At 42.6% G+C, this 18558-nt stretch overlaps 2 protein-coding genes across 2 annotated transcripts in view; both read right to left on the reverse strand.

The window, feature by feature from the left end:
• LOC118082254 (gamma-aminobutyric acid receptor subunit rho-2) overlaps window positions 1-3850 on the reverse strand; it is a 29608-nt gene extending 25758 nt beyond the window's left edge. The window contains exon 1 of the mRNA XM_035109399.2: window positions 1074-3850. Coding sequence (XP_034965290.1) covers window positions 1074-1261 — 188 coding nt within the window. The 5' untranslated portion in view covers window positions 1262-3850. The remainder of the gene's footprint in view (window positions 1-1073) is intronic.
• A 969-nt stretch (window positions 3851-4819) lies between these two features.
• UBE2J1 (ubiquitin conjugating enzyme E2 J1) lies at window positions 4820-18210 on the reverse strand. The gene is made up of 8 exons (XM_035109405.2): window positions 17969-18210; window positions 11937-12010; window positions 11555-11686; window positions 9880-9964; window positions 9255-9360; window positions 8548-8677; window positions 8003-8137; window positions 4820-5350 (listed from the first exon to the last, which is right to left on the reverse strand). The coding sequence occupies exons 1-8, from the start codon at window positions 17997-17999 to the stop codon at window positions 5087-5089; spliced, it is 957 nt and encodes a 318-aa protein (XP_034965296.1). The 5' UTR covers window positions 18000-18210; the 3' UTR covers window positions 4820-5086.
• Window positions 18211-18558: the final 348 nt, after the last annotated feature.

Raw genomic sequence — 18558 nt, forward strand, 5'->3', positions numbered from 1 at the left:
CAATGGCGGTCCAATAAAATAAATCAGCTCATCTATTGTGAATCTCTTACCCACTGGGACGAAGTAAGTAATCACTTCATGTGCGAAGCTTGAGAGCAACATGCTCTAAGTTCACAGTGTCGGGCTGAAGAAAACACAACTAATAAAAAGATGAAGGTCACAGTGTTTCCATTTAATAAGATGGATTAACCCAACTTTGTTTACAAGGTCTTAACCAGGCAAATGGTCCTGTAAGATGCAGTTGTCACTGAATGACATAACTCAGTATAAAAATGGATAATATATACTTGGGGTTGCTTAGCACTTTGAGGAAGATTATCTTTTTCTAATATAAACCATTCACCGTGCCTCTGTGATATTAAATCTGATAAAACTTTACTAATACCTTTTAGCTGTTTGGTACATGCTTACAGTACTAAAAAAAAAAGTGAGGCTCACCAAGTGATTTGCAACAACAAATGGTAGAATTTATATATATGCATATTAGGCATTTATACATAAAGAAAAATAGATGTTTAACCAACAAAACAACAATCCCAAACACCAAACAAATAAAACAGAAAAGCTGTAATCCTCTGCACATCTATTTAGTAATAAGAACTACTGAACTAAGAGTTCTTCTCTCTGATGCATGATTTCAGGGAGCACATCCTGAAACTGATACAGGCAAGATATTTAAAGAAGTATATTTTATGTCTTATATTTTATACCTTTGGATCTACAATAGGCTTTGGTCAAGATAAAAAGCAGTCCTACGGGTTGTTTTGAAGTAACAGAGCAGTGGGTGCAATTTCAATATTTAGTGTTCATGTCTGAGAATCTGTTCCATAATCACATTGTCTTTTAAAATTCTTGGAAAAAGAATCATTATAATAGCTCTCAAAGCAGTAATGCAATTTAGTATTATTCGAGGGACTAGAGTTTTACCTCTCTCACACACCAGCAGTTATAGTGCATGCACTTTTCAGGCACACCATGCAATATATAGCAGAACTACACATATGGAACATTTTCCTGGTGAAAATATATAGTGAAAGCTGAGGAAGTGATCAGTTAATTTAGCTACTCCTTACCTTATTTGCGGCAGCTCTACTTGTCCTGCCCATCTCCTTTTCCTGTGCTTTCTGCTCTCCACAAGGAAGAACAAACAAAAGATCAGCAAAATTAGTTTTGCAAAATAAGGCATTCCGTGGGAATCACTGCTCCACTGTCCTTCAGTCCCGTAACCGCCTGACGTGTAAGTACCCGCTGGTTTAAACATTGAATCAGCTGCATCTCCAGCATCTCACATTTATCAGAGTGATCATTGTTAGAAAGAAAAACTGCTTTTCTGCTTTAATATTTTAAACCTGCTTTCCAGGGCTTCCTACTCAGAGCTCTTCCTTTCCTTGCTGCTCAGGGATTGGCCATTACTCATGAAGAAGTTAGTCCTATCTGGCAACATTTCCCCTGGGTCCTAAACGAGTGCTTTTGCAGAAAGCCATTGGATAAAAAGAATGCAACTCCATCTGCCAGTTTTGTTCTAGCCACTAATCTCAGAATTGCACAATCCTTCTGCCAGACTGTGCAAAACCATCTCTGTTTTTTTTATTAGGGAGGCTGGATAGACTATGTGCCTTACAGAGAGCATTCTTCAATGAGAGGCAGCTGCTTACATGCTTATGATGCAGCCAACATAGCCTGGTGTTACTGCACTGAAGTTTGTGATCTTGTAGTTGTTAGCCATCTAAAAGAGCTGCCAGCATGCAAATAGAGTATGTTCACTCTGCTTTTCAAAATCATAGTCTTTCAGTTTTATCATATTTTTAATCAATGCTTGTAAATAATCTTTTGTAAACTGCTGTGTGAGGTTTGCTTGAAAAGCAGTATACACAGGTACCTTAAACTGATAAGGAACAAATCAAGTGCCATTTTCTTTAACAGGAGGAAAATGCTAGATTGTTAACAAAATAAGTGAAATGGCTTAAATTGTTTGTCTTTAGAGGACTCATAGTTGGCTTCTGATCCTGAAAAGTCATAATGAATGCAGGTAATAATGCTTATGCAGTACATTTTGAGCTTTAATTTTCAAACACTTTCTATACACTCACTATCTCTGTCATCCTTGGGGCAACTCCATAAGGTAGACCAGTTTTTATTAACATATTGCAGATGGCTGACTGAGGCTGGGAGAGTGTGGTGGCTTCCCTAAGGTTGTTATAGTGGGATAGCTTCTGAAATGGGGATTTCTGGGGTCAGACTCCTAGCTACAACAACAGCTCTCAGGACCTCAAAGATTAAAATGAGAAGTTAAATGTCAACTTTAACAATCCTTTGTTTTCAAAATAAAATGTTATTTAGTCAGTTGTTTTGAATCACTGCATAGCCAGGCAGCGCCACTTGCATTTCTATGTGATAAGCAAATTCAAGGAAGAAAATAATTTGGCTTCGTGAGATTTTAATATTAATAGTTGTGTAGTTTCTACATTGATGTGGCATCTCCATATCTCAGGCCAAGATTATGTGTTATACTGTATTACAGGGACCAGACTTGATCTTGATTATTCTAAGGGCAATTTTTTAAAGCTATAGCATGTGGAACTCACAACCAAATATTGCAGTATTCCCCCTCCCCTCGTTTTCCATTCCCCCCTTCCTACAGCAGTCAGCCAGCATCCTATGTCTGTCTTTACGAGCATCTTTAATCCTCACTGGTCTGCTTTTGGAAGGATTCCACTCCTATGGCTTTCCCTACTAAAGTATATTGTACTTCTGCAAATTCTGGGGCTGCCCCAAGGTTGCTGCTTCATTCCTTTGGCTACACAAGGAGCAGCACTTGGAGAACTGAGTTTACTATTAGTTTAGACAACTGAGGACCGGCAACAAAATGTTGCATATTGTGTCAAGGGCAAAAACATTCAAAGATTTATTTTCTCAGGCAGGAGTCTGCCCAGAATGATACTTTTAAATGCAAATTACACTAGGCAAGATGCAGAGTACCCTGGAAAGGGGATTTTCTTGCCCTTGCCTACCTTCTGCAACACCTTTGCATCCTGAAAAGTCACTGCTGGAGGTCAAAGATTTTCCAGAGCAGCATGGTATGGGTTTGTGTGTGAAGATGTCTCAAATCAGCTAAAATTGATTTCTTACAAAAGGAGTGGCTTTTGGTGAGTTGGAGTGGTTGGAAAAGTCCATTGGACAAATGAGCTTCCACTCATACTGAGTCTTCACTCTATAAATTTCAGGGGTCTTTTTTGGCACTAGGTAGATTTCATAGATGATGCTAGATTAAAATATCTTGTTTTTGCTTACGGGTTTTGAAAATGCTTTAATGAGTTTTTCATTAAATGATGTGCCCATGAAACAATCAGTTCAATGCACTATATATATTTCTGGAATAAGTCACAGTCAATAAGCTCTGGGTAAATATTACATATTTATAACTATTTCCAGGATCTTCAAATTTAAAAAAGCAAAATATACACAATTGAATATTAGAAAATGACATTCAAACCTCACAAAAGATTATCCTAACTTCTGGAAAATTCGAACTAAAAAGAAAAGCAAACAACGTTCTAGCCCCCCTTTTTCAAAACCCTACAATTTAAGGGATCACCCCGAATTTGTTGTGTAGGAAATAAATGTACTTACAAAATATCAACAACTTCCCCTCCCTGGTCAGTTTTTAATATTTACTATTGAAGTATACCTGCACTTCAATTTAAGAAGTTCTTTCTCAGGCAATTTTTTATAGACATTCTTCAAAAGAATAATTATTTATGTTCCCACATAGCATTAAACCACAATTTTATGTGACTATCAGTTAAAATTACCCACCAAAGTTCACAAGTGATGCATTCAGCCCTCTCATTCCTTACCGTGTTTCTCATATTTTAAGTCATCCCTACAAAATAAGCCATGGCAGGATTTTCCTGAGTTGAAGAAATATAAGACATACCCAAAAAATAAGCCGTAGTGGTGGGAGCAGGTCTGGATGGCGCCATGGAAGAGGAAGATGCCTGTAAGCGCCTGGAATCGGCTGCTGCTGCCCCTCCAAAATGTCCAGCAGCATGCACCGTGCCAAGCGCTGACCCGGCGGCGGGACGCAGCAAGAGCCGCAGCGCGCGCTGCTCCGAGCCCCGACCCGGCGGCGAGACCCGGCAAGAGCCTCAGCGCGCGCCGCGTGGAGCCCCGACCCGGCGGGACCCAGCAGCATGCCCTGCTGAAGCGCCGACAACGCGCGCAGCAGCCGCCAGTTCCGGGCCGCGACAGGAAGAGGAGGGACGCAGCGGGACGCAGCTACAATGACAAAAAACACCCGGCCGAGCCTTCATTGGCCGCCGCGGCTGCCACTCGCTGGTCCCTCCTCTTCCTGTCGCGCGCGCTGCTGGTCCCCGCCGGTCCCGCTGTTGGGTTGGCGCTTGGCGCTGGCGCTGCGGGACGCAGCAAGAGCCGCAGCGCGCGCTGCTCCGAGCCGGGATCCGGCAGCAAGAGCCGCAGCAAGAGCCGCAGCGCGCGCTGCTCCGAGCCGGGATCCGGCAGCAAGAGCCGCAGCAAGAGCCGCAGCACGCGCTGCTCCGAGCCGGGATCCGGCAAGAGCCTCAGCGCGCGCCGCGTGAAGCCCCGACCCGGCGGGACCCAGCAGCATGCCCTGCTGAAGCGCCGACAACGCGCCCAGCAGCGCAGCAGCAGCCAGTTCCGGGCGCCGGACAGGGGAGGTACCATACTGTAATTTTTTAAAAAAATAATAAGACACCCCCCGAAAATAAGCCATAGGCTTATTTTCTTGAGGAAAAAAGATTATAAGACATGACTTATAATATGAGAAACACGGTAAATATCCTGCTAATGCAGATATATATCCTGTACATCATTTCTCGGGTTATATGCTCAGTTTGTATTAATCATTAATAGTCCCATGTCATGTTCACACCAATATCAAGGTGTGCTTTTCTTGCAGATATTAATGTACCTCATGGTACATTAAATTCAAACGTAAAGTGAGTAAATACAAAAAGTAATTTCATGTAAACAATCCTCATGACATATCCAACATAGAACATTTTAATAAAGAATTCAAGTCACAGTTTTTTAAAATGACCAAAACTCATAATTCAAATATATACTCATTGGCTAGATATATACGCCTAAATATAAGAGCTGCAAGTGCTAAAACAAGGAGGAGAATCAGCGCATTTGAGCCCATGTGGTTTGTGTTGACCCTTGGCTGCTGAACCTGATTGAAGTTGGTTGAAGTCGGCACCCTTCTCTGCTGTGCACGCCGCTGGCGAGGGCTCATAGAAGTATTATTTGATGCAGGCTGGTTATGTTGTTCTTGACTTGAGGTGGCTGAATTGGTCTGATTTTCAGACTAAAAAAATAAAGATTCTGGCTTTAATAGAATAGAATGGAATGGAAACAAAATGCAGCTCAAAACTGCATTGCTTGGCAACTTTACTGAGGCTGCCCAGTGAGCCTCTTGGGTGAAAGGGGATTTGAACCCTGATCACCCAGTTCCTAGATCAGTGATGGCAAACCTATGACACGTGTGTCAGAACTGACACTCATAACCATTTTCGGTGACACACAGCCGCATGCTGAGAAGGATGTTTCATCCTCGGCTACTGCACAGATCTTCGACCTCACTTCCGGCCGGTAGTGGAGTGCTGCAGGCAATGCATCTCTGGGGGCCTTGTAGACTTCCGGAGAGGCAAGATGGCGGTTGGCATGGAGCCGCGGAGCTCCTGAAAGTGACCAGCGCTGCAGGAGCTGCCAGATGGGCTCCCGAGCCTCCAAAACTGCCGTCGCCACTGCCCGGACACTGGAGGCCACCAGTGCAGCAACCGGGGAGCTGCTGGACCCTACCCCCACCCCGTGAACCTGATGGACAGCCTCGAGGCACTCCAGAGGCCAGAGGAGGAAAAAGGAAGCCCCGGCCCCACTGCCACTGCCAGCACCCCCCACAGAAAGGAGGGAGAAAATAAGGAAAAACAAGGCAAAGGAGAACAGGGGTCCGCTCACTCCGTTGCCATCCCCATCGCCCTCACCTCAAGGGAGAGGAGGGGGCCCATGGAGGAGGGAGAAGAACCCCGACCTCGCTGCTGCCACCACTGCTACCTCGCTGCCATCCCGGGAAGAGAGAAGAGACACCCAAGTAAGCTGAAACCCCCTCCCTGTTGCCCCGCCGCTGCGCAAGCATAGCCGAGTGAGGGGAGAGGTGGGCTGAAGAGGGCCACGAGGAGGCACAGACCCAACCCGAGCCCACCTCCCCAGTGGCAGACCTGTTGGAGGAAGGCCTGAGCCCAGAGTCCCACTGGGAAAGACCTCTGGGTTTTGCCTTACTTTTTTCCCTTTTAAATTTTTTTAATAAATTTTTTTATTAAAAAACTTTGCTAATTTTTCCCTCCCCCTTTTCCTTTTTTTAAAAGGGGAAACAATTAGTCATTATTGATATTTAAACTATAAATATCTCTAAATTATGGTTTTTTTGAAGTGACACACCACCCGAGTTTTGCTCGGTCTTTTGGAGAATTTTGACACACCAGCTCAAAAGGTTGCCCATCACTGTCCTAGATCAACCCTCTAACCACTACACCACACTGGTTCAGGGTTGTGCATGAACTGGAATGTCGTTTTAAACCAAGAGTGGCTAGCCTGTTGTACCCATAATCTCTTGATCACTGAACATGCTGGCTGATGGGAGTTGGAGTCCAACCCCACAAATGGAGTAAAACTAGTGAGCTGCTAGATGAAAACAATGTCATCTAAAGTGAGGTTAATCAAACTATTACTGACTTTCCCCCCTTCTCAGCACAAAATACAGTATTACTGGTGAGTGAAATGGATATGCTTAAGAAGACAAACCATACACTCAAGAACTATGAAACTTGCAGGGGGGCGGGAATCAAATCACATAACTTTGTAAGAATCTGACAGACGGAAGGAAAATTGTTGGGGAAATCTGCATAATATTAGCATGCCTGTATTTCTAAATAGCTGGAAAATACTCATCACCAAGCAACAGATGGTCTGACGCGATTTGACAGGATTTTTAAAAACCAATCTGCAGCTCCATCAACCTTTAAAACACACACACACACACACACACACACACGAACGAGCTTAACTGGGATTTGTCTACAATTTGTCAGTGAATTTAGATTGCATCCACAGCAGTCATAGAAGCAGCTGCCCTGTCACAATACCAGGCCTCAGTTACTTCCAAAGTGGATGGGTTATATAAGCACTCTTCTTGGCTATATTAATATGTCATAATTAAGCAAACAATTATTTAAAATGGTCAGAATTAATACTGCCCTTTATGTAGTCAAATTTACTTGAGAGATTATAAACAAAAGGGAACATGATAAGCATATTTAATAGAATAAAAGCTGCAAATCACTAAAGAGCAGGGCCTCTATTTGCTTTGGTTTATATAAGTCTCTCAGGCTTAGGGATAAAACAAGTGTGGCTCTGGGGGCAAGTCCATATCACTGCTCCAAATAAATTACCTTCTGTACAAGGACCATTTAGATTCGAAAAGGCAGAATATTTCTCTCTCTCTCTCTCTCTCTCTCTCTCTCTCTCTCTCTCTCTCTCTCTCTCTCTATATATATATATATATATATATATCTCCTTAGCTTACAAATATGTTTAAATTGGATTTTGATAGGAAAGTTAAAATAATATAGTATGCAAGGTCAGAACTAAAATAACTGATGAAAAGGATTTTCTATGGGCCAACAGCTCTGAAAAACCATACACAGTAAAAGCCTACTTATGTCTATCAAGATATAAACCTCACTGAGTTTAAAGGAACTTACTCTCAGGTAAATCTGCATAGAGCTGCAGTGACAGAAGGCAACAGATGAGTAAAGGAAGGTGACAGGACTTCAGCAATAGTAGTTTTACTGGAATGCTAATATGCTTTTTAAAATGCTCTAAAGTGACATCCTATCAATATTATTTGGATTTTCCAAGTCTTTGCCTTCATTTGCTTTTCTCAGGTTTATGAAACACCTACCACTTCATTGGGGGTGGTGTCCTGAAATACTGGAGTTGTACTTTCTTGTTGGTGTTCAGGTGAACTGGGCAAGTGGTTAAATCCTGATAAGTCTGCAGGTTCAGCAACAGATTTCCTAGATGAGTTAACTTCAGCCTTAAAAGGACAAAACAGCACAAATGGTACATCAGTTAAAAACTCTAATCAGTCATGTTATATAATGCCTCTTCTCTCTTCTCTAGCATTATTTATTCAATTGTTATTAAACAAGTGCACACGCATTATGTGCAATGTTATTTCCAGAGCAAGTGTCTTCTCAATTTATGCCTGAAATTCTGGACCTCAGCTGCGATGTTTACATCATTTGGTTGCCAAAGCACAGTACAACCATTAATTCTGAAACCCACTGAAGAAACTGTGAAGCCATAAATACAGCAGTATGGCCAACCCACCACATAATCAATCAACTACTGCTGCCTCCATTCTTTCCAAGTGAACTATGACCTACTCTAGGTATGGTCCTATTCAAATTAACTGGGGGGGGGGACAGCAAATAGTTAAACAACCTTGAAACTAATTTGCCTGGCAAGTTCCTTAGCCTCTTTGTCAGCTTGGCTTGAAGCACTTCCAGATGTTAATGGTAAGAGGGCTTCCTTCATAAGTGATCCACATCCTTCACAATAGAAATCCTGAGATCTGAAAAGTTACAAAAGTTTATACACTAATTTAATTGAACCACCAACAGTGATCAAAATATCCAGCATTCTTAATGAATCTACATATGTATGAAATTATAACGGCCGCCATAGATCTACCAGCATAATTGCTATTAAATTTTGCCATCTATTAGCTCCACAGTGCATTCTTGACAATAACGTATTTGTGGTAAGAAAACAAAACACAAGTGACTAAATGTTTTGCTCTTAAGTATTTATTTAATAAAGAACATGCAAAAATAAGAATAGCTGACACCTGATCCTTTGCATGTTTATTCAGAGGCAAATCCAGATGTTCAGTGTAAGCATTCATAGGATTGTCCTCTAAGCTAAGAACAGAATGCAAAAAATAAATGAAGGTGACCATCCTGAGCAAAGTGGGACAAACTGCTGAGTAAATATGCTTATGAATGCAATGTAACATACTGAGCATTATAGACTGAGCAAATAATATGATTTACCTAGCCAACTGCACTGAAGAGGAACATAGGAATAAGATTCAGAAATAAGATTCAACATTAAAAAAATTAGTCACAAAAACAAAAGCAAACCCTTACTTCTTAGCAAGTGCTCTTCTTTCCTCAGGGGTATAGTCTAGAGACCCTATGGCTCCCTCCCCTTTCGTTGGCATAAATCCAATAATAGCAAGCAGTGCAGTTCTTACTGTCATCAAAAAAGAAGAGGGGTGCAGGTTAAATACTAAATAGGGGAGGGGAGAAAACTACTTAATGTACAAAGTTATAACAGGTAATTTAAAAAAAAATAAGCCCAAGGTAATGCAAACTATATTAAATCCTGCCTCCAATGTCCAACACATGAATGAAGAGAAGCAGGAATGTCACAAAACATTTAAAAGGAAAGATCTGTTGTTGAATGTAGCACAGCGATCTACAGTGGTACCTCGGTTTACGAACTTAATCCATTCCGTTAAGTCCGTTCTTAAACCGAAACCTTTCTTAAACCGAGATGCACTTTCCCTAATGAGGCCTCCCGCCGCCAGTGCCCTTCCACCGTTCGGATTCCGTTCTTAGACTGAAGTAAAAGTTCACAAACCAGGACACTACTTCCGGTTTTGCAGAGCTCGTAAACTGTATCGTTCGTAAACAGGACTGTTATTAAACCAAGGTACCATTGTTACTTGTGTATTGAGGCCCTTTGCTGCCAACAATAGCTGATACTTACTGCTCCATGATGGTTGCCATGTTTCAGGATGATGCCCTGAGATGCTTAAACAAATTTTCTTTCCCACTTCAAACCTGCCATTGGCCTTAAATGGGGACATAAGAAAGAAAGATAAAGAAAAATAATACCATGTAAATCAAACATTTTCATAAGTCATGATTCAAGTAGCTTGAAAAGAGTACAGTATCTTTGGAATAACGTAAAATTGTACAGTCAACAGTCTGTAACTGAACGTTACTGAAAAGAAACTTGAAGTCCCAGCTATAGCAGAATTGTTTTAGTTGTGCTCAAAGAACAGAGTATTCTCAAAGATTGATGAAACTAGTGTCAAAGGTTTACCCAAACCACCTCTAAAAAAGGAACTGGCACAAACATGAGTGTTGGAAGGAAGACCACTCCCTGCTGCAAGGCCCATTTTCACCTGGCATGGGGGCAGGGCCCAGACTCACCCTGAACAGCTAAAAGAGGCTCCTGGGAGGCCACTGGGACATTGCAGGAACAACTCTTGGTTTGCAGCAACTGGCAAAAATGTTTTAAATGGTTCTAATTTTCGTTCCTCTGTTTTGTTTTTGTCAGGTTGGTGTTAGTTAAATGTTTAGTTGGAGTTGGTGGTTATCTTAATTTGGGCATAACTGTAAACTGGTTGTTGTTGTTGTTGTTGTAAACTGGTTGTTGTTGTTTTCTATTGATTTATTAGTTTGTTGCTCATATAGGATATTTTGTTTTTTAATGTTTGATTTTTGTTGTGTTTTTATATATGTTGTAAGCCACCAGAGTGTCTGGGGAAACCCAGCCAGATAGGCGGGAGATAGATGATAGATAGATAGATAGATAGATAGATAGATAGATAGATAGATAGATAGATAGATAACCAAAACAGGCCCCGATACAGTTTGCTCTTCTTTGAATACAGCAGATTCTCTCAAGATCTCATCTTCAGTCCATGTTGTGTCTCTGTTTGTCTAAACAATCCGCATAACCAACAGGATTGCAGTCACATAGGCTCCTCCAGATTTAATTACTGATCAAAATATCAAGGTAATCCAGTCCTAGCCTACAGTTATTAATCATAGCAACTAAACACAATTAGGCACACATCCATCCAACCTCACACAAGGAAGGAAATCATTCTTCTTGTTTTGATGTATGTAGCATTCTTGGTGCATGCAATGAAAAACAGCTTCAAATATTAGGAATAGTGGAAAACTCGTAACTAGTAATTTTGTTAAGTTATACAGTAAACTGAACAAAAACAGTAGTGATGTTTTGAAGACTAGTGGACATAAATCTTTTTTAAAAAATGTAACTATTAAAACTCTCAAAACAAATATGAGAAAAATCCTGAATGGTACTGAGCATATTCTACTGTTGCCAAGCCTTCTCCAAATCACTTAAAATATTCAATTTCTCAAAACATCCTGAACAAAATGCCTCACGGAGTTCAGAACAGAACACAATTCCTTTTTCTTGGGACCTTTCTAATACTCCCTGCATAAAGTCTAGAAGTAAAATTCCAGTTAGCCTAAATGGATACAAAGAGAAAAGCCAAAAAACCAGGGGTCTATATTTGCTTATACCTTTTTAAAATACAGTATATCGTCTAAGGTGACCAAATTTCTGATGTAGATCTAACCAAATGCTTATGCTGTTATGAATGGCTAAGAAACATTCTTACCGTTAAGAGAATAATACTTGGTGGTTTCATAGGATACTCTGGTGGTAGTACTATTCTTCCATGATAAACTCCACCATCAAAATCTGAATCTGGAGGACCTCTGACAGTGAAATGCCACTCAAAAAGATTGTCCTACAAGCAACCAAATATACAGAAATATATTGAATATAATAGCAACAGGAGGACATGATGGGGGAGAACAAAGGCCATGATCTGGGAGCCCTCACATATTCACGCTAAGCCATGGTTTGCGCTTAGTGTTATAGTCAAACCAGGTCAACGTGCTTTTCACAATAACTGCAAATACAATGAGAGAAAGAGAGACTGGTCAAGGTAAGCATTGCTGTTGTGAATTTATTTATCAGAATGGCCACATGCTAACCTCTAAGGGCTGTGCATGATAATGGTCTGTTGGATCCTTCAGTTCTGCAGCTTCTTTCATTAAACGTTTTACAGCTGAAAGAAAAGAAAAAGAAACACAGTAAGTGATTTCAGTATCAAAAACTTATAGCCGATAGGCCTGGGTGATATATCTATATATTGCTTAGGACCAGCATTAGGGGCAGAGGGACTCAGAAGAGGTGGTGCTTTCACCAGCGATATCACTGAGTGAAACCACCATCATGGTCTGCCCTCATACTGTTGCAGAGGGAGAAACAAGCTGCATCGCCAACACACAATACAGCTTGTTCTTCCCTCTGCTTCAACAAGCCCCATGTCTCTCTGGCTTGAGCATGCTAGCGGGACACAGGGCTTGCTCAGCTGGGGGTGAGAAGGCTCAAAGAAGCACTCCTGCCCCCCAGCTGAGCCTCACCAGTCCCCCTTGCCTGTCTCTAGGCAGCGGCAGAAACTACCTCTGCTCCCTTGGGACCGGTGGGGAGGGGGGCACGAATGGGCTGCTTCTTCCTGCCCAAGGGAGAGGAAGCCCACCTGTGCCTCTTGCTTGTCCCAAGGTGGTGGAAAATACTGCCTCAGCTGCTTTGGGATGGCTGGGGTGGAAAAGGGAATAGCAAAACAAGACACAAAGTTTTAATATAGCAAGAAATTATAGACTATATCAATTAAAAGGCAGTAAGACAAAATAGGTGTTTTGAAGTCCAGTCATCCATCTGAAAAAGGAGAAAAACTAAAGAAATGTGAAGGTTTGTTATTTCAGTAAATATATTTGTATGTATCTCAAAGGAAGATTTTTTTTTTTAAGGAGAAAGGTGCTTCCAAGTACATTTGTAAAATCAAAGTAGGTTACATATCCAGTACAGAGTGACAGAAAACAAAGCAATTGTCTGGGATCTAAAGAGCCATGTGCTTAAAGAGGATCTATGCATAAAGGGATTGTTGATATCTCCTTTAGTCCGAGTTCAAATGTTATGCCAAACGGCTCTCTGACCTTCAGAAGCAGCTTTTCAGAGAAAGGGGTGGGAATGAAGGGCTGCAATAAGAGGCCTGGGGGGAAAAAATCTGATTGAAGCGTGGAACACCAAACTAAGTTGTATGGATCTTAACCATAATTATCCATTAGATTTATCTTGATTCTGATTTAAAGCCCCTGTTTCAAACACATATTCATGTAGACATGCACCACTGATTTAGGATGCAATTCACCAAACTCAGTTACAGTGGTACCTTGGGTTACAGACTCTGCTAACTCAGAAATAGTACCTCAGGTTAAGAACTTTGCTTCAGGATGAGAACAGAAATCGCGTGGTGGCGGCACAGCGGCAGCAGGAGGCCCCATTAGCTAAAGTGGTATCTCAGGTTAAGTACAGTTTCAGCTTAAGAACAGACCTCCAGAACGAATTAAGTTCTTAACCTGAGGTACCACTGTACTACTAAAATAAGTGTATATCATAACATTTCTAATATAATAATTTTTGAAATGGCAAGGCCAAGAAGCAGGCTTTGCAAGGGCAAAAGAAGTTGCAAGACAAGAGCAAGAGCTTCTAAGCAATACTGATGAACTGTTTTGCCTTTCACAATTTATGTAAGTTGGACTGCTAACATCAGAACATCACTTCACCTCAGAGGGGAGGCTGCCACCTACTGGATTACAAACACTCCCACCTTCATTTTATAGGTTACAGAATGTGAAATTTTAACAGGCCACCTAAAATTATACATTAAACAAATATACTCAGGCACAATCCTTTGAAAACAAATTTTGGTAGTGGTCTCTATTATATTTCATTGGAGTACTTTTATCTCCAACCATTGGCAAGCATTTGATTAGAAGGACCCTATCAGGATGGATTGCAGTTTTAGCTGTACCCTAGACCCCTAGATGCGGGTGGTGCTGTGGTCTAAACCACTGAGCCTTGGGCTTCCCGTGATAGGGTGAGCTCCCATTGCTCGGTCCCAGCTCCTGCCAACCTAGCAGTTCAAAAGCATGCCAAAAAGTGCAAGTAGATCAACATGTACTGCTCCAGTGGGAAGGTAAACTGCGTTTCCTTGCGCTGTTCTGGTTCCGTTGCACCAGAATCAACTTAGTCATGCTGCTGACATGACCTGGAAAAACTGTATGTGGAGCAAACGCCAGCTCCCTCGACCAGTAAAGCGAGATGAGTGCCGCAACCCCAGAGTCGTTCGTGACTTGACTTAACTGTCAGGGGTTCCTTTACCTTTAGACCCCTGTAGCAAATGACATGCCCGCAATGCCAAAACAGTATCATGATTTTAAAAATACGCAGTAAAGAATACTTTTATCATTCTTGTGGAGGGAAAAAAAATCTTAAGCAAGCATTGGGCCATTTAACTATCAGACGTTTAATGCAGTTTATACGTATAAATAGAAACAAATTTCTTATTATTTTATTTATTAAACACATTTTTCTTTGCTTCTCATCTCTGACTCTGAAGGGATTAGTGAGTCAAGATTTAAGTGCAGTTTTGTATTTCCAAAGTGGCTGCCATAATTTATTGCTTCTTTGTCCCAGCAGGCTTCAGTGTAACCTAATATAGTTCTAATCTAATTAAGTCTGCAATATCTTCCTTTATCATCATCTTAAGCCTGAAACAAAGTATAGTGTAACTTCAGTATTTCAGTTATGAAATAAACACATTTCTATGAATCTGCAAATAATCCTGAAATACATTTATTCAATAGTGACTTTGACTAATACTCTTATGACTTGCAGACATGAAATTTATATTCAGCTTTTAAAAAGTATGTCTACTCTTTGTCTCTATTCTTGCATCTCCCTTGAAATGTTCCATTCTTTCATTCTTCTGTCCTACCTTGACTGAATTGAGTATACAGGGGAAGAGAACAATTCCAATTAATTGCCGGGGGCAAGGAAGATATTTTCACTGAGCTGTCCTTTAAAAAGTCATCTATACTGTATGTATGAAAAGTGATGTGCCTGTCTCTGTCCAGTTCTCAGGACTCTCCCCAGGCCACAGTCACCACTGCTCTGCACTTTCCTTGAGAGCTTTCACATGGCTGGCATGTGTCTGTGAGCTGTGATACTGCCTCATGCCTGGATGAAGAATGAGGAGAGTTGCATGAGTAGAAATTTCTTACTGTTTTGTGAATGGAATGCAGCCTATTGTACAAAGTTAAGCATCACATCCCTTGCTTTGCCCACTCTTGCATCTAGCAACACCCACTGTCTTCCGGACACCAGAATGTTGCATCCAATCACGTCTTATTCAGAGTAGACCCACTGAAAGTAATGACCTTAAGTCAGTCAAGGTTCCCTACTTCTGGTATACAAAACATTAAAAACCCATTTCAGATACAAAATGCCATTACATTTTCAGGTTCGTCTCAATGCATTCATTTGTCACCCAGAAAGCATCATGATTTAAGTAAGCTTTGTGGTCCTCCATGCTACCACAAATTGTGGTTGTTCTGAGAACTTTTCAGAACTGTGTGACTGCAGACTTCCTTGCAACATACTTCATAAAGTACTGGATACACTGAAGGCAGTGAGTGCATAAAGGATATCCAAACAGAGGGTTCATTTGAAGCAATCTTCTAGGCCTATGGTAGCAGCATATAATCTTTTCTTTCAGTCAGACTAGAAAGAACCTACCACAACCTTGGCTCAAAAGTTCATGTGAAATCTGGCAGCTGCTAAGCTCAGTCTATATCAGCTATTTCCATGCAGGCACAAATAGTATTAAAAATCACAGTGGGGATTGAGTACAAAAGCTAATCAGATCTGAGCTCAGCACATGCTGAGCAGCAGCTTTTCATATGAGCCTATGGCAGAGAAGAGCAAAGACAGCTCATACTAACCAACGCCTCAGCTACCACAAGCTCAAAAGGCCCACTAGCCAAACTGCATGTGATGTTTGGTCACATGTGTTTGTCCTTGCAGTTTTTTCTATACCAAAATATAGTCATAAAGGCTGCAATCTAAGAGAAAGACGAACAAGTGGCTGTATATCCCTTTGGATGGTTTTCTACTCAAAAATCTTCCCACTTCCATGTTGGCCAGGTAATATTTAGCAAATCAAAATGTACTAGATCTTGTACTAGAAGTACATAAATAAAGTTTCAAAATGGCCACTTTCCAGGTTGCAATTAGTTGTGTCCATTGTGTAGAGCTTCAGTATTCACAATGTATCCATTATGTAATACACTAGAGCATGAGTCACCATCACAGAACTCATGGGTGCACCTGCAGAAGACTTTGCTGGTGCCTACAAGGTCCAGGATCCCCCTCATTTTTCTGATTGGGGGTCTTTATAATTGGGGAAAGAATAATAAACCCTCCACAAGAATGAACCCCCATGCTAAACCCCCATCCCCGTTGCAATTTCACTGGAAATGTATCTTCTATTATAGTCAACAGAATGCCTTTTTTAAGTCTAGTCGTTATTGCCTGGGCATGATCTTGAAGCTGGGGAGGGACAATTAACTCTTGCCTTGCCAGCTGCACTCTCCATCCAGGAAGACTGCCTCCCCCCAATTAGACTTAGAGGAAGGGGGAGCTAAAACATTTTTTCAAGCCTAATTGCTCATGGGGGTGGGATGGGGTGGGAGTGGGGAAAGTATGAGTGCACATGTTTGTGTATGGTTGTGGTGCATGTGTGGTGCCCATAACAGTTTCTCCAGTCAGCAAATGTGTCCACAAGCTCAAAAAGGCTGGCAACCACTGCTGGAGTCTGACCAAATTCCACATTATCAACATGAATTGTGATTACAGTGGTTGCCACATACTTAAGTAATCTTGTGATTGTTTCTTCAGGTGTTCATTTACCATGTCTCTGCTCAAACAGCTTTTCATAACACTGCGCTGGCAAAATTACATGTGAACTGAGGCTGTGTACACACCTCAGAGAGCTGTCATTCTTAGCACCCTTAATGAACTACAGTTCCTAGGATTTGAGGGGGCAGGGAGAGAATGTGCTATAAATGTGTTGTGCATGCAGCTAAACACCTTTCATCACTTTAAGATAAGGGTTGTAACTAAACAGACTAGCATCTCCTTTGCATAGAGAAGGTACCTAGTTCAATCCCTAAGATCCCTAGGTAGGGATGGGAGAGGCCCCTGTTTGAAATCTGGCAGAGCAGCTGCCGCTGCCAGTCAGTGTAGATACTGCTGAGCTAGATGGGACCAGTGTTCTGACTCAGTATAAGACAGCTTCCTGTATATCTACCATAAGACAAAGAGAGCAACTCAACCTGCATACCGATTTGGTCATGTGAACTGACAGTATGATGGTGTGGAGTTTTTTTCCTGCTCCTTCCCCCGATTAAAAAAATAATTTAAGAACAAGCATCCTTCAGGCAAGAAAACACACACACACACACACACACACACACACACACTGCAAGTTTATATGGAGATGAGTGTTAGGTACACGTGTGCCAAAAGAACCGGAAATATGCTTGATCCAAAATAGATGCAGAAGATTCTTATGGAGCCACAAGAGATGAGCTGTGGGTGGGTAGCTCTGGACTAGGGCAGGAATGCCCCATCCCCACTCCCGGGCCTAACTCTGAGCAACTGAAAGACAACCCCACAACAACAACAACCCTCCCTCCACCCCAGTGACACGAATAACCTCTGTTTTCCGAGCCGTCTCCTCGTCACCCTCTTGGGGAATCGAAACTGAAGGAGGCGAGAGAAACGTCTCCCTTGGGCTGAAGCATCGCCGAAGAAGCACTAGAGCAGCACCCACTGAGGGGCCATAACCATAACAATACATAAAGAAAAATGATTTTCCTCCCCTCCTGCCAGGCACTTTGCGGCAGCGGACGGAGGGGGCAACACGGAGGCCGGGGAGAGAGCCGGTGGCCTTGGCCTAGCCGAGCATCCGAACCAGGGGCTTGCGTGATGGTGGATCCCCCAACCCCCGCAGTGCCATCTCCCAGGGAAGGCCACGAGAGGACCGTCTCGGACCCCCCCCCCTTAATAATTTAAAAGCCCCTCGCAATTCTCCCACCGTCCCTTCCCCACAACTCACCGGGGCTTTTGAGGTTGTAGCGAGTCTCCATGGCGGCGGCGAGGCCCGCGGTGCCTCTTCCCTCTCCCGCCCTCCTTCGCCCGTCCCTTCCCGGACTCCGCCGGGGCCACGTAAGGCTTGTTCCTTTGGCCGGGCGGAGAACAGCAACGCCGGCGGCGAGGCGAGACCGTGGAAGGGGCGGGAGGTGTGGAGGAGGAGGAGGAGGCAGCCCCCCCCCTTCGTTTCTTCGCAGCCTGCCGGGAAACTCCCCCTGACGTGGCGGCGGCGGCGACTCGAAGGACGACGGAGCCGCCTCCCCTTTCCTTCGCCTTCCCAAAGGGGGCAGCGGCAGGCAGGCAGCCCTCAGGATGCCACTCCCGGCTTGCCCCTGTCGCTTCGTTCAGGTCTCCGGCACCTCCTCTTGACCCGCACTGCAAAGATAATCACCCCTCCATTTACTGATCCGGAGTAAACTAATCCGGAGTAATTGCCACAACCCCAGCTACCCTCTCAGCACTCGCTAAGAGGGTTAGGATCTTCTCTACACCCATTAGTATATTGGGGAGAGAAGACAAACAGACACACAGACACACACACCGCACACACACACA

The sequence above is a fragment of the Zootoca vivipara genome, chromosome 3 (genome assembly GCF_963506605.1).
Source record: "Zootoca vivipara chromosome 3, rZooViv1.1, whole genome shotgun sequence".
Taxonomy (NCBI): domain Eukaryota; kingdom Metazoa; phylum Chordata; class Lepidosauria; order Squamata; family Lacertidae; genus Zootoca; species Zootoca vivipara.